The sequence below is a fragment of the Achroia grisella genome, unplaced genomic scaffold (assembly GCF_030625045.1).
Source record: "Achroia grisella isolate CSIRO2021 unplaced genomic scaffold, CSIRO_AGI_Agris_v1 utg918, whole genome shotgun sequence".
NCBI lineage: Eukaryota > Metazoa > Arthropoda > Insecta > Lepidoptera > Pyralidae > Achroia > Achroia grisella.
This window is the reverse complement of record NW_026713067.1, coordinates 753,290-766,289: the sequence shown is the minus strand read 5'-3', so window position 1 is coordinate 766,289 and position 13,000 is coordinate 753,290. Positions and strand designations below refer to the sequence as shown.

At 30.1% G+C, this 13,000-nt stretch overlaps 2 protein-coding genes across 2 annotated transcripts in view; one reads left to right on the top strand and one right to left on the bottom strand.

Annotated features, from left to right (window-relative positions):
* The window catches only part of LOC131853916 (E3 ubiquitin-protein ligase goliath-like), a 68,461-nt gene extending 63,946 nt beyond the window's left edge, over nucleotides 1-4,515 (bottom strand). Inside the window, exon 1 of the mRNA XM_059205006.1 lies at nucleotides 4,196-4,515. The gene's annotated coding sequence lies outside the window, so the exon portion shown is untranslated. The remainder of the gene's footprint in view (nucleotides 1-4,195) is intronic.
* Nucleotides 4,516-5,298: 783 nt separating this feature from the next.
* The window catches only part of LOC131853901 (protein mini spindles), a 28,820-nt gene continuing 21,118 nt past the window's right edge, over nucleotides 5,299-13,000 (top strand). The window contains exons 1-6 of the mRNA XM_059204983.1: nucleotides 5,299-5,447; nucleotides 6,391-6,633; nucleotides 7,074-7,204; nucleotides 7,885-8,129; nucleotides 8,496-8,656; nucleotides 9,136-9,374. Of these exons, the coding sequence (XP_059060966.1) occupies nucleotides 6,432-6,633; nucleotides 7,074-7,204; nucleotides 7,885-8,129; nucleotides 8,496-8,656; nucleotides 9,136-9,374 (978 nt within the window). The 5' untranslated portion in view covers nucleotides 5,299-5,447; nucleotides 6,391-6,431. The remainder of the gene's footprint in view (nucleotides 5,448-6,390; nucleotides 6,634-7,073; nucleotides 7,205-7,884; nucleotides 8,130-8,495; nucleotides 8,657-9,135; nucleotides 9,375-13,000) is intronic.

Below are 13,000 nucleotides of genomic sequence, written 5' to 3'. Positions count from 1 at the left end.
ACTTCTATATACGGAATGACTAATGTAATGTAACATACTTTTTTTGCTCGATTAAAACACCTTAATAACCATAGTAGGTAACCGTGCAACATTTCTATGATAAAATGCGAATAAAGGAAGGCATTGAATGATTATGTATTAAAGTCTGTTTTTCGAAATTGTTCAAAATACCCATTTCAAAATGATGACATTCTATCTTTGACCGTATTTTTCGAACAATAGTATATTATCAATACTAACACGAATATTATAAATGCGAAAGTCTATTGGTTAACTTCACATGGCGAAACGATAAACGGATCTTCAATTTGACGTGAAGATCGATTCTATCACAAGGACGGATAGGCATATCATTTTTGTAAAAAGAGCAGACGTTATTGTGGATAAGAGCTAATTTTATATATTTATATTTTGTTGTCCGCAAATCCGTAAATCCGTAATCAATAAAAGTACTTACTATAATCAAATTGGTTTGTAGATGACAATGCAAGTCCGCAGTCTATTGAGTGCCCAACTCTTTATTTAATAAGGCCCTCTTTGTTATATCACCCAGTTCTTAATTTTTGGATATGACGCATATCTAGAAATCAAGAACTGAATGAAATTACAACAAATATTATAATTTGAATTTGTTCTATTATATACAAGTATTGCTTGAAATAAATGAATTAAATATATAGGGTAAAATGTAATTAAACTTATTTCGAGTCCGTATATTTGTCGAAATTTGTTATGCAGCTAAGGACAACAAACCAGCTATCATTGCAAGTGACATGATTCACAACATGGCGGTAAAAATGGCGACAAACCGCACATTGTATTATCTGCACTGCACAAGTACTACGTGACCACGCACACGGCGATTTCTTTTCTCGCAATTATGACTTAATAACCCCAATTACAATTAAACTTTAGGGAAAAACCTTTTCGCTTCAAGTCACTGGTTACGGAAATTCTAAACAACAGGCAATTATTAATTTTCTAACAAACTAGCTGTTACCTAATACTTCGTCTGCATAAAACTTTCATCCTGTATTGAACCCCATTCAGATTTTTTTATATAAAAATAGCCCATATCCGTCCTCATAACACTATATCTTATATATCTTAATGTCAAATTTTAATCAGATCCGTTTAGCCGTTAATTCGTGAAAAGGTACAGTCAAACAGTCAGACAGACAGTATAATCAAACCGCGACTTTTCCTGTTTAATTTTTTTTATCTATTTTACATTTTGATAGCCTTGTGGTGCCATCTATTTTCACCTCAAATTGCATTGGGTGCACCCTCTTTTCATTATCATCCATAAGAAAAAAATATTATCATAGTATGGATGCATGTCACACAAAGTAGTTATATAATTATAAGTACTTATACGTAGGCATTAATTATTTATTGTGTTGATTATTACATAATCAGATGAGTGATTAACACCTGACGACTAAACGATAATACCATATTTGTAATGTTTTAATTGATCACATTGTATAAAACAATAATGTATTAATTGCAATTTATTTAATACAGAATTAGCTCTAATCTGTCGTCGTGTTGTGGTAGATATATGATAGAATGGTAATTGGTATTTTAAATAAAGCGATTGCTACGAAAAAAATTTAATAATTTCAAGAAGTTTCTAGATACGTCTCATAATTCATGTATGAGTTACTAAGGTACGATAGTACATATATTCTGGATATTTAGAGTATGTAGGTACAAAAGGCATATCGCATAAGCGATCACTTCCAGACAACCTTTGGGTAAAGTAGAGCAAAAAAGTCAGACGGTGGTGGATGGCGCATGAGTGGAATGAAAGAAACATTTTTATATATAATAATAGTGTAAAAGAGACAAGAACTTTATCATATTGTGATTGTTTTTGAACTTTCTGTTGATTTCATGAAATTTCAGAATATGGTCAGACCAAAACTTATCAAATATTGAGAGACCTATTAAATATTATAATTTTATTATTTATTAATAAACGTTTTAATTATTATTTGTAAATAATAATTAAAACGTTTATTAATAAATAAATTATGAAATTGTACAATGCTAAGACATCGTATAATGTAACGTTTACATGTCATTATTAATATTTTTATATTGTGCCTTACCAATATGGAAATATTATTAATAACTACCTACAAGTATAGCTGAGTATTGTGACCGCATTCTTATATTATTTATACACCTACCTCGTTTGAGGATATATAATGTTTATATGTGGTTTATACGTACTGACAGTATACCTATATAAATATAATTAATTGTATGATTTAACACAAGTAATATAATATTTACAATAAATATGATAATAACCACAACATGGTAATAATATTTTGCCATAAATTGTAACAAGTGTGTTTTTTAATGGATTATAATGGAATACTGCACCCGCCTTCGCTAATTAAATACGATGGTTTCCAGCGAGAAAGGGGTGAGTATACTTGGGAATCTTGGAGGTTGACTCAAAATTGTTAGCAATGGAGTTAATTTATATCACTACGAGGATAGGTTAGTAATGGGAACTAGTGGCCCCATAGCTAGCAATGTACCACATAATATTAACCTCTACGCAGAGGGGAATCTGGAAACCAGTGTGAATCCGTCACCATGGGATAGCTGATCTGATTCCATTGTCATTCTATCATCCTCCATGTACCTACTACGCAAGCGTATGGATGAACCAATTTTTAGTAGTTTGACTCATCGTGGCTTTATCAAGAATTAACCAAAATTGTTTCCAGAAGAAATCGATAAGTTAAGTTAAGTAATCAATAAGTTTAATCCATCTGGACCTCATACTATTTTGTCACAATTAAAACCAATAGCCCTTAGTCCACGCCTATCTATTAAAAACATCTACTTAAGAAGCCTGTAATGTATACTAATAATCATAGAAAAATTCTCATAGTTAGACAGCCATCGAATGTTTACCGTAATTAGTGGTATTACGATAATTCAATAGATCTAGACTAGGTATAAAAAGTTAATTAAATTGCCGAGAACTCGGTAAAAAACAAAAAATAGTTGCGGAAGTCAATGGAAACTGCCGATGCTGTCTAATCAAAAAGTAATTAGAAAAGGCAAATAGGCAGTGGTCGATTGATTTAACAAGTAATAGAAAAACAATGACGTTTAAACATACCTAATGAGTTAATGATTTTATAATAATCCATTCAATGTATGTACCTTACCCACTAGATATATAACTACCCACCCAATGGAAGGTACCTACACCACAGTACGAATTATTCTTAGAGTTAGGAAAATACCCCTATATTCCTAGTACCAAACCGACATAAAACACGTATACCTGTTTATGTTATTTTAAGGATTTGATTTTGGAATAATGCTTCCGCCTGCGGTAAAGGTATTTTTCTGGCGATAATCAGTATTAGATGAAAGGATGCATATAAATCGGTTTAGTTACGGCACCATAGTGAATTTAACAGAAATGATGGTTTCTAAATATACGATCCTCGTGGTGGTAGATCTGCATGGTATCATTGTTAACAATAGTTATAGCATATTGTTGGTAATAGGGCACCCATTTCTAATAACAACGACGGGCCAGCTGACCTGGACGGTAGGATAAGCATAATGAATCATGTAGGTAGCCCAAATATTCTACAGAAATAATTGCAATTGTTTCTAGAGGGACTCCGTGGAGGTCGAACTTACATGGTACATTGCTAGCCAAGATTATCCCTATTAATAAACCTCATTATTTGTATATTAAATAATATAGGTACCCATTAACCCATCTACCCGTTCTTGTTTATAGAACAAAACAAAACAATTATATTACTTGGGCCATCTTTGTATTTACTGGTATTTAATTTAATATTTCTATTCAATAATTAAACAGGCGTTAAATAGGTAGGTAAGTAAGTATTTGTAAATGTGACTCACGCACAATCACACAAAACTATATTACCAGTAAAGTTAAATAACAGAAAACATCGATTGTGTCCACTAGACACATTAGCATAATAAATTATACATAGAAAAGCAGGTTCTAGCCATACTCAACTAGCTAAACAAAGTAATATAAACAAGCAATACCACGTAGGTAGTACTATTATCAAGACACAAAATCTAGCTAATGGTGAAAAGGAAGAGATTAAAATATACATTTAGACACAAATTACATAAATTTACGGAAATTAATCAAAAATAAAGTACTTACAATATGAAGCATACTATGCCCAAACAGCTGTTGAAATTATCTTCGCCGTTTAGGATAAATTATTGTATACACCGAATGAAAACACTACACTCTTGTTGATATAGTCTATATTACATATGAAAATATTAACGCTACGTTTTCTTAACTAATGATTCATTGAAAAGTCACATACACAAGAATATTTGCATATAATACGACAGACTATTATTACTCCTCGTCATGCAGCAAGAAGCCGCAGCGAAAGCACAGTATCACGCTCATAAAAACAACGCGATACGTCTCATTCACTGTAGTTTACAAAACGGATTGCAGCTGAATGTTTTGGATTTGTATGACAGCAATTGTTCGTTTCGTTTTCGTTCTCTTCAAATCTTCAACTCTTCAATTGCGCGAATGAAAATTGAGAATGATATGAATGATGATTGAATGAAATGAAACCATAAATATATATTTTTTCTTAATTATTTATTTTAACAGGATAAAAATAAATAACAATAAAATTATTACTATTTAATATTGATAGTTACTTTACTTTGTCATGTGACATCGTGATAAATGCTTGTTGTAAATTGGTTATACAATTTTGTTTTCTTTTACATCTATATTTTTTATTTTGTCATAATATTTATACAGTAAGTTTGTACTATAAATATCACATGTACATAAGTATATTTAGTTTAAGTATATTATTATTACTTTATTTTCACCGTTATGCATATTACCTACTGGTTCGATAATTAAATCCGTTTCTCTGAGGTTGCTCTGAAAATATTACTTTTATTCATAAGGCAGCTTTATTGTAATCAATAATAACTATGCATGTTTCGGACATTAAATTTATTTATTTAAGTATTTTCTTTAGTATGCAAATGAAGTATATTTGATTCATTTATCTAAAAATTATTTAATTTATGAATAACTAAACACAAACTGATATTTAAATTGACATCTGCGTATGTACAATAAAATGAATTAGTGATTATTTACTCAGTGGTAGAATTCATGGTAGAAATAGTATATTTGAATTGAAATAAAGAAAGGCAACATTGAATCTGTCTGTCTTAAAAAAAAATATTTTCTTTCATTCATTTTACAAACTCAAAAAAACGACGACGGAAAAGAAAAAAACTATCTCTATATCCGATAACTATCTCAATTTGGATAATGTGATTGTTTGTTATTTCACTTTATTAGTAACCAACAAACAAACAACATTTTTATGAACTGGACACATCGAGAAAAACATTTAACGGTAAGAATCATAACATTTGACTGAATTTTGTTTGTTGAAGTAGAAAGTGACCGTTGCCGAGCGCTCAGAGCCGCTGCAGATGCGATCTAGTTTCACATCTCACCTTATAATGGCATGGCTATAAATGAACCGGCTGGCAATTAACTATTTGTTCCGCTATATTGACCAAGCAGCCATTATCATTCGAAAGGAAGCTCCGTTGAATCACCATTTCTTAAAAGTCTGTAAAACATCTCGTATCTTAGTGATTAAAAACATACGCCTACGGTGTAAAGAAAGTGCATACAGAAGTTGTATTATTTACAAATTAAGTCTATATTTGTATGGTAGGGTAAATATAATGTTAATTTAGGAATAAAGAACAAAAGCAGTCATACAATATAATTGTTAAGTTTGAACATTAATATGTTTTTTACCCAATATAAATTACTTATATTTCCTTGACCTCATAAGGGAACAGCAGGTAAGTATAAGGTCACTTCAGCCAAGTGGTACATTAATTAATGTGCAATTTACATTCAGGGCTAACTGGCATCCTTTTAAAGCAAATAACTTGGTATTACATATTTACTTGTAAGGATATCTTTAAAATGTGATTTATTTGATGTTTGATACAAAATACAAATAGTATATCATTAACATTACCTTTTTTATAAATGTATATACAATAATGAAAGGTGTAAACAATTAAATGCACATATGAACAGATATCTAAACAAAAGGCTATAAATGAATTGTTTAATTAGTATAAACTTTATCATTACACTTATAATTTTTGAAGGCAATTGTTATATATGGTATGGGTACTTGGTAATATTTAGTTTTGTTTTCTGTCAGTCCAATGATAAGGCTTTTTCTCTTAAAAGCAGTCTCTAACGACAAGTATGTTGCAAATTACAATTATTTTTATTTTAGCAGTATACAATTAAATATATTTTTTCAGACTAAGAAAACTCGAACTTGTACAATTAAAGACATAACAAAATGGAGGATGAGAATGAATATAAAAAGTTACCAACAGAAGAGAAATGTGTGCATAAATTGTGGAAAGCAAGAGTAACAGGATATGAAGAAGCAATTAAACTCTTCAACCAGATTGATGATGAGAAATCACCAGAGTGGAACAAGTATTTGGGTTTGATCAAAAAATTTGTCACTGATAGCAATGCTGTGGCCCAAGAAAAAGGTATATTTTGTTATAATAAATTAAGTATATTTATTTACTTTATTCTATTCATTTATATCTTTTTAAGATATAAATGATGTTACAAAATCTGTTAAAAGAATGTCTAAGAAAATGCTTTGAATACAAAACCTATGTATACAGTCTTTGAAATAAACTGTCAAATAATTACCTAATAATAATAATTACATATGAAATATATACTACAATTATTGGTATATTAATTATGCTGAATAAATAATAGAATAATAAAAATTACCATATTTTTAATAAAGCCGTTATAGATAATTGAAAATATACTAATAGTTTTATTTTGTAGTCCAAAAAATACTCATAATCAAAATCCATTACATTCAAAGAAGAAATAACCATATTTGCTAATAATAAGGCTTATAGATTTATTTTATTATGTTTATGCTACTTAGAATAAAAATATGATTCAGGTCTGGAGGCAGCGCTGGTATTTGTTGAAAATTGTGGTCACGCCGGAAAGACAACCGGTGAAGTCATGTCAGGTATTGTGGCTAAATGTATTGCTGCCCCTAAGACTAAAACAAAGGATCTCGCTTTGCAGGTATGTTGATTAGTTTAGTTTAGTGTATTGAAGTTATTTTTCATTTTGAGATCATATTTATTTAATTTATGCATATGTAAATCACAATTGTCAAAAATATTTTTCTGTTTTTGTGCTATAATAAATTAAAATTTTGGTAATCATAATTTGGCTATGGTCAGCTTGTGTACCAAATTTCATTAGAATAGGTCATTGTTTATGGATGGCTGATACACACACATATGTTATGGCATTAGTATCATTATTGTACCAAATGGAAATTGCTGTTTGTGTAATATAACTCAATAGTATTATAATTTTTTGAGTTCTTGAATTTACATTTGTTCTAATATTTATATTGTTAAGCCATATAGGTGGTAATAATCAGTATTATTAGAGTCAATAATTGATTTCCATATTATTGGAAATGAAGCCAAGAAATATTACAATGTTTGATGAGTATCTATTTGTCTGTTATTGTTACAATTTAAATGAATGAAATTCAGCTAAATGGCTTCTACAAGAATAGACACAATTGAACCAATTGACAAAGTTAATGAACCTGCCTTAGAAATGAGTCAACTTACTAAACAAACATTTTATAATTAACATTCTTTTAAACTATTTTGGTACCATTTAGTCCACATATTACTTATACTATTTTAAACTAAATATTTATATTCAATATTGTTTATTTTAAGGTGACACTAATGTATGTAGAGATAGAAAAACATGAAATTGTAGAAGAGGAATTACTGAAAGGCATGGAACAAAAAAATCCCAAAGTTGTAGCCGCATGTATCTCTGCTTTGAACACCTCTCTGAAGCAGTTTGGAAACAAAGTTATAGCTATTAAGCCCATGGTTAAAAAGATACCTGTATTGTTAGCAGACAGAGATAAGGGTGTGAGGGATGAAATGAAAGCACTAGTCATTGAGATGCACAGGTGAGTTGTGTAGTATATTGACTATGAAAAGATTGTCAATTCAATTGTAAATAGAATTGGGAATCTTTTTCATTGAGATTGTTTGTATGCAAACAATATGATATCATCATTAATTTGATATCAATTTGTATGTATCTTTACACTATGATTAAGTTTTAATCTTTTGATACTTTCAAATTATAATTGTTTTTATGACTACCTTCACCACAAAGTATTGCATATATAATGCAATACTCAATAAAGTTGATGAAATCTTATTACAAATAACTAAGAAATAGCCAATTTTAATATAAGAGTGCACATATATGAGCATATGTAAATTTATATAAATTACAATTTTACTCGTTTCTTTTAAATGGCATACAGATGGATCGGCGCAGCTATAGAACCGCACATAGCATCTCTTCAAGCAGTGGTACAGCAAGAACTTCGGGAATCGTTCGGCACTGGCGGCGCACAACCCACTCGCTATTTGCGCTCGCAACAGAACCGCGTGAGAGAGTGCGCTGTTACAGACTCTCCTGATGGTAACTAATTTTACATAACTGCAAATTTCCCTTTTCTACACAATTAACAATGGAACTTAATCGCAAAAAACATCTTTGTATTAAATAGTAATACACTTATAAAATGAGTAGTATCTCAGAGGTGATGCCTGATGAGGCGATCGTCACAAAACTGACATATAAAATCATAGCATGTTAAATCTTATTAAATAGCAATTATATATTTTATGATTAATTTTAAATGTATTCCTCTTTTCATTTTTAGACAAGGGATAGAATATTATATATTAATTTGAGATAGTGAGTAAAGTGAATTTTTCTGTTGTTTGGGTAGTTTTGGGTAGTTGTATTAAAAGATACTACCTCTGTATTGCTGCAACCTAACTAGGATTCAATTCAAAACACATGTCTGTGTATACATCAACAGTAGAGTAAAAATAACTAATGATGTATTTGTACACTCAATATTTATTTTGTCTCATAACTAAGTTATCTTGCAGGTACAGTGGACGACGATGACGCGGAGACGGGTGGCGGTGACTCAGGAGATATGGATCCCTATGATCTCCTTGATCCAGTCGAGATTCTCTCTAAAATACCTAAAGATTTCTATGAAAAGTTGGAAGCTAAAAAATGGCAAGATAGAAAAGAGACTCTTGATGCTCTGGAAGCCTTGCTAAAGACAGCTCCCAAATTAGAACCTGGTGATTATGCTGATCTTGTCAGGGCTCTAAAAAAGGTAAAAGTTTGTTTTGTTTGTAATACTTTATTGTACAATAATATTATAAATAAAAGGACACAATTGACTTAGAAAAAAAAATAAATATGTTTAAATATGTTTTAAAAAAAGTAATATGTTTTTCTATAGAAGTTGTCACTGTGATCATTAAGAGGCCTTTCACATTTTTTGGCCTAAAAGCAGGGTCTTTGGGGTTCTGGTTCTAAGAAATTAAGAGTCGGATATACATTTTTATTCCTGAATTATATAGATAGATATCTAATCTTAAAAACTACATCTTTGTTAATTTTCTCTTTGTTAGTCTTCCTAATTTCTAAAATAGTTTATTCAAAAACGCTAAGAGACAGAAGTTTGGGGTCGTCGTTCATTAATAAACAAACATAAATTGATATGATATCTTTACTAAAACTTGATAATTACTTCATAAATTGAGACAGCATCGTCCTTTTTTTCATTTTCAACTTAAATATCTAAAAAATTGATCATAATGAAACCCGAAATTTCAACAAAACTTTGCCATAATCATTTCTAATTTTCTCATAAATACAACGAAATTTTTGCATAAAAAAAACATAATAATAAAGTTAATATACTTGTAAATTAGAAATATAAAAAAAATATATAAGTTTCTAAGAAAAAAATAAACAATAATAATAATTTAAAGTTGTATAAATTCCATTGCGCCAAAAGTAAATTCTCAGTGCTGCGCTAGCGCTCGTCGAGATAGGACCTATGCCATTTTTTACAACACCGCTAAGATAAGACATTCGTCAGTGAACATTAGTATAGAGCGACTAAACCATTTTGATAATTTAAGTAATATTTAATTAATTTTGCTAATATATACTTATTTCTACGAATATTAATTTAAAGTTGTTGTTAAATATATATATATAATATTTATTTTAGCATGCCAAGACAAAAGTACAGTTATGCTACAAATAAAACCTACCTACCCTGCTGCACTATGAAAAGCACAAGAGCATGGTATTTCGTCACACTAATGGCAATTAATTGTTAAAATTAAAAAAGAGAACGTTTTAGTATTTTTAAAAATAACGCTTATCTGAGAGAAAAATGTAAGAAAATGTAAACCAATTTTACTTTATGTTTATTTTGTAGTTTTTTTCTAAATTAAAATAGGGTTATTGTTTATAAAAATACCATTATTATTTTTACGTACATTTGACTTGTGTTATATCATTACCAAATTATATATAAATTATATTCCTTAATGTTTAGAGATACTTTATCCAATTTACTTTATTTTATTTTACACAATACAGATATTTCTAAATTGCAGCCATTCTGTTATTATACTCGTTGGACTTTCATTACTGTACAGTTATGTCAAATAATTATGCGTGTTTGGGTGAAAAGTCAACAACATTATAAATGTTTTTATTTAGTGACTAGCTTTTAGCTCGCGGCTTCGCCCGCGTGAATATGGGATATATAGGTTATCGCGCGTTTAAAGATCCGTGTACAGTATTGGGTCGTTATATATAAACCTTCCTCTTGAGTCTATCTATTCTGTCTATTAAATAACAACGAATCAAAATCTGCGTAGTTTTTTAAGATCAAAACAATTTTTAAGATCAATATAGATCTATTACATGTGTAGATGATATTTTAACCGGAAATTGAAGCCGTTAAAATGGTATTGGCAGATCAGTTGGAATCATCGGTATTCTTGGTATATAAGCTGGTTGCCCAGCTAACGTACCGGTTATAATGGTCTACAATTAAATTGTCTTTCAATTCTTTAGTAAGCAACATATCCAATGGGATGCCATTGCACATGTTCGGCGGGCTTAAATTTCATGATTGGATCATGCTTTTGAGAAATTCCTTCCTCAAGTTTGAGCAGTTAGTGTGGGAAATCACTATCTGTGCTTCCATAAAAATGAGCTCTCAAATTTGTCAGTAGTTTTAAACTTTCAATTAAAGTACATAAGGGAGACGATGGTAATGACACAGAGAGTCTTTCAGAAATCTCCAGCAAAAGTATAAAAGTAATCCCGCCAATGAGAGCAGAGGTGTTTCTAAGGTCTTTTAAGGTTCTATCCAAAATCTCTATAGCTCATGGTGATTTCATTACATATAATCAATGAGGCGTCTTGTAATAATTTATAAATAGGTTTGATATTAACAAGTAATTATTTATCAAGAATCAAGAATTGGCCAACCAAGAACGAGAAGCTGCAATATCAGCCAATATCATGCGGCGACGTCAATGATGCAGGAACAGCAATGATAGCAGTTGAAGCTTTTTTTTTACAACTTAGAATGGCAAACAAGCTGACGGCTCTCCTGATGGAAAGGGTAACCGTCGCCTATATACATGAGCAGTACCTGACATGTTCATATCAGCATATTGTTTCCCTCATGCGTTGCCATTCCTGAAAACTCGGGTGTTATTCCCCTGTACCCTGTAAATTCACTACCATATATATACACAGGTAGTCTATATAGATAGATATACATATACACAGATAGTATACCCTGAGAAAGGTCATAGACTACTTTATAGTGCGAAAAAAGTATTGTAAGGGATTAAAAGCGGAGATGAAAGGTTGTATAAAAGTATCGTCATTGTTTAAGTGAAACAATGAAACTTTTTTAGGTTATAATCTAAATATATTTCCTTTATTTGGTCAATTTCATTATACCACGCTGACGAAGTCGCGGATACACCTAATATACATATAAGGATGGGACCTTTAAATCAAAACAAAGCCTTGAAAACACAACTATTATATATAAATAAAATAATTATTTGCTAAGTATAATATTTAGAACAAGTGAATATGGCAATAATGTATCCGACTCTTATAATAAATTATATTGTATCTATTAATAAATAAACTGAATTAATATGTAAGAAGAATTAATTAGTAAATTTATGTTATAGCAATTTCATCTTCTTGTCCTTATCCCAATTATTTTTATATTACTTAAGGTTTTGGCTTTTAGTTGTACAATCGGCCAGCATCCTGACATCAACCCTCTAGGAATAATATAATAAAAAAATATGGTCATTATTAGCACTTTGACAATTAAGATAAATCACGTTATTTTAAAAAATCCAATAAGTAGTTTATGTTACTTAGTTAAGTAGAAACATATCACATTATTAATTAAAATATTACAAGGATCAAAATGGTTCATACTAAATCCACACCGATTGCGCTACACGGTTATTTGCGTCTGTGTGCGTGTATTACTGTGTGTGTGCGTAAATCCATGCGATTAAACCTAAAGTTGAGCGGCATCATTTTGTAATAGGCCTCTTAATACTGCTACTCACACTACTAACACAAAAAACTACTTATTTTAAATATCTTGGAATGACAAAACACAGCTAGGACTGATATTCTACAGTGTTCATGAGTTAGAATTCTCCAATCATTTTTTAAAAGAAGTTACGTTATTTCAAACTGTTCTCTTATTAAAGAAATTTGTAGAGCCACAAAAAAATAATAAATCGAACCAGCCACTCAACTTGTGAATCCAATTCTGATTGATTTATATTGGAATATGCCTTTCGCACCTTTACATATGTTTAAATTATGTACTAGTATGTAGTAGTATGTATGTACTAGTATGTATGTAAATATGTAGTG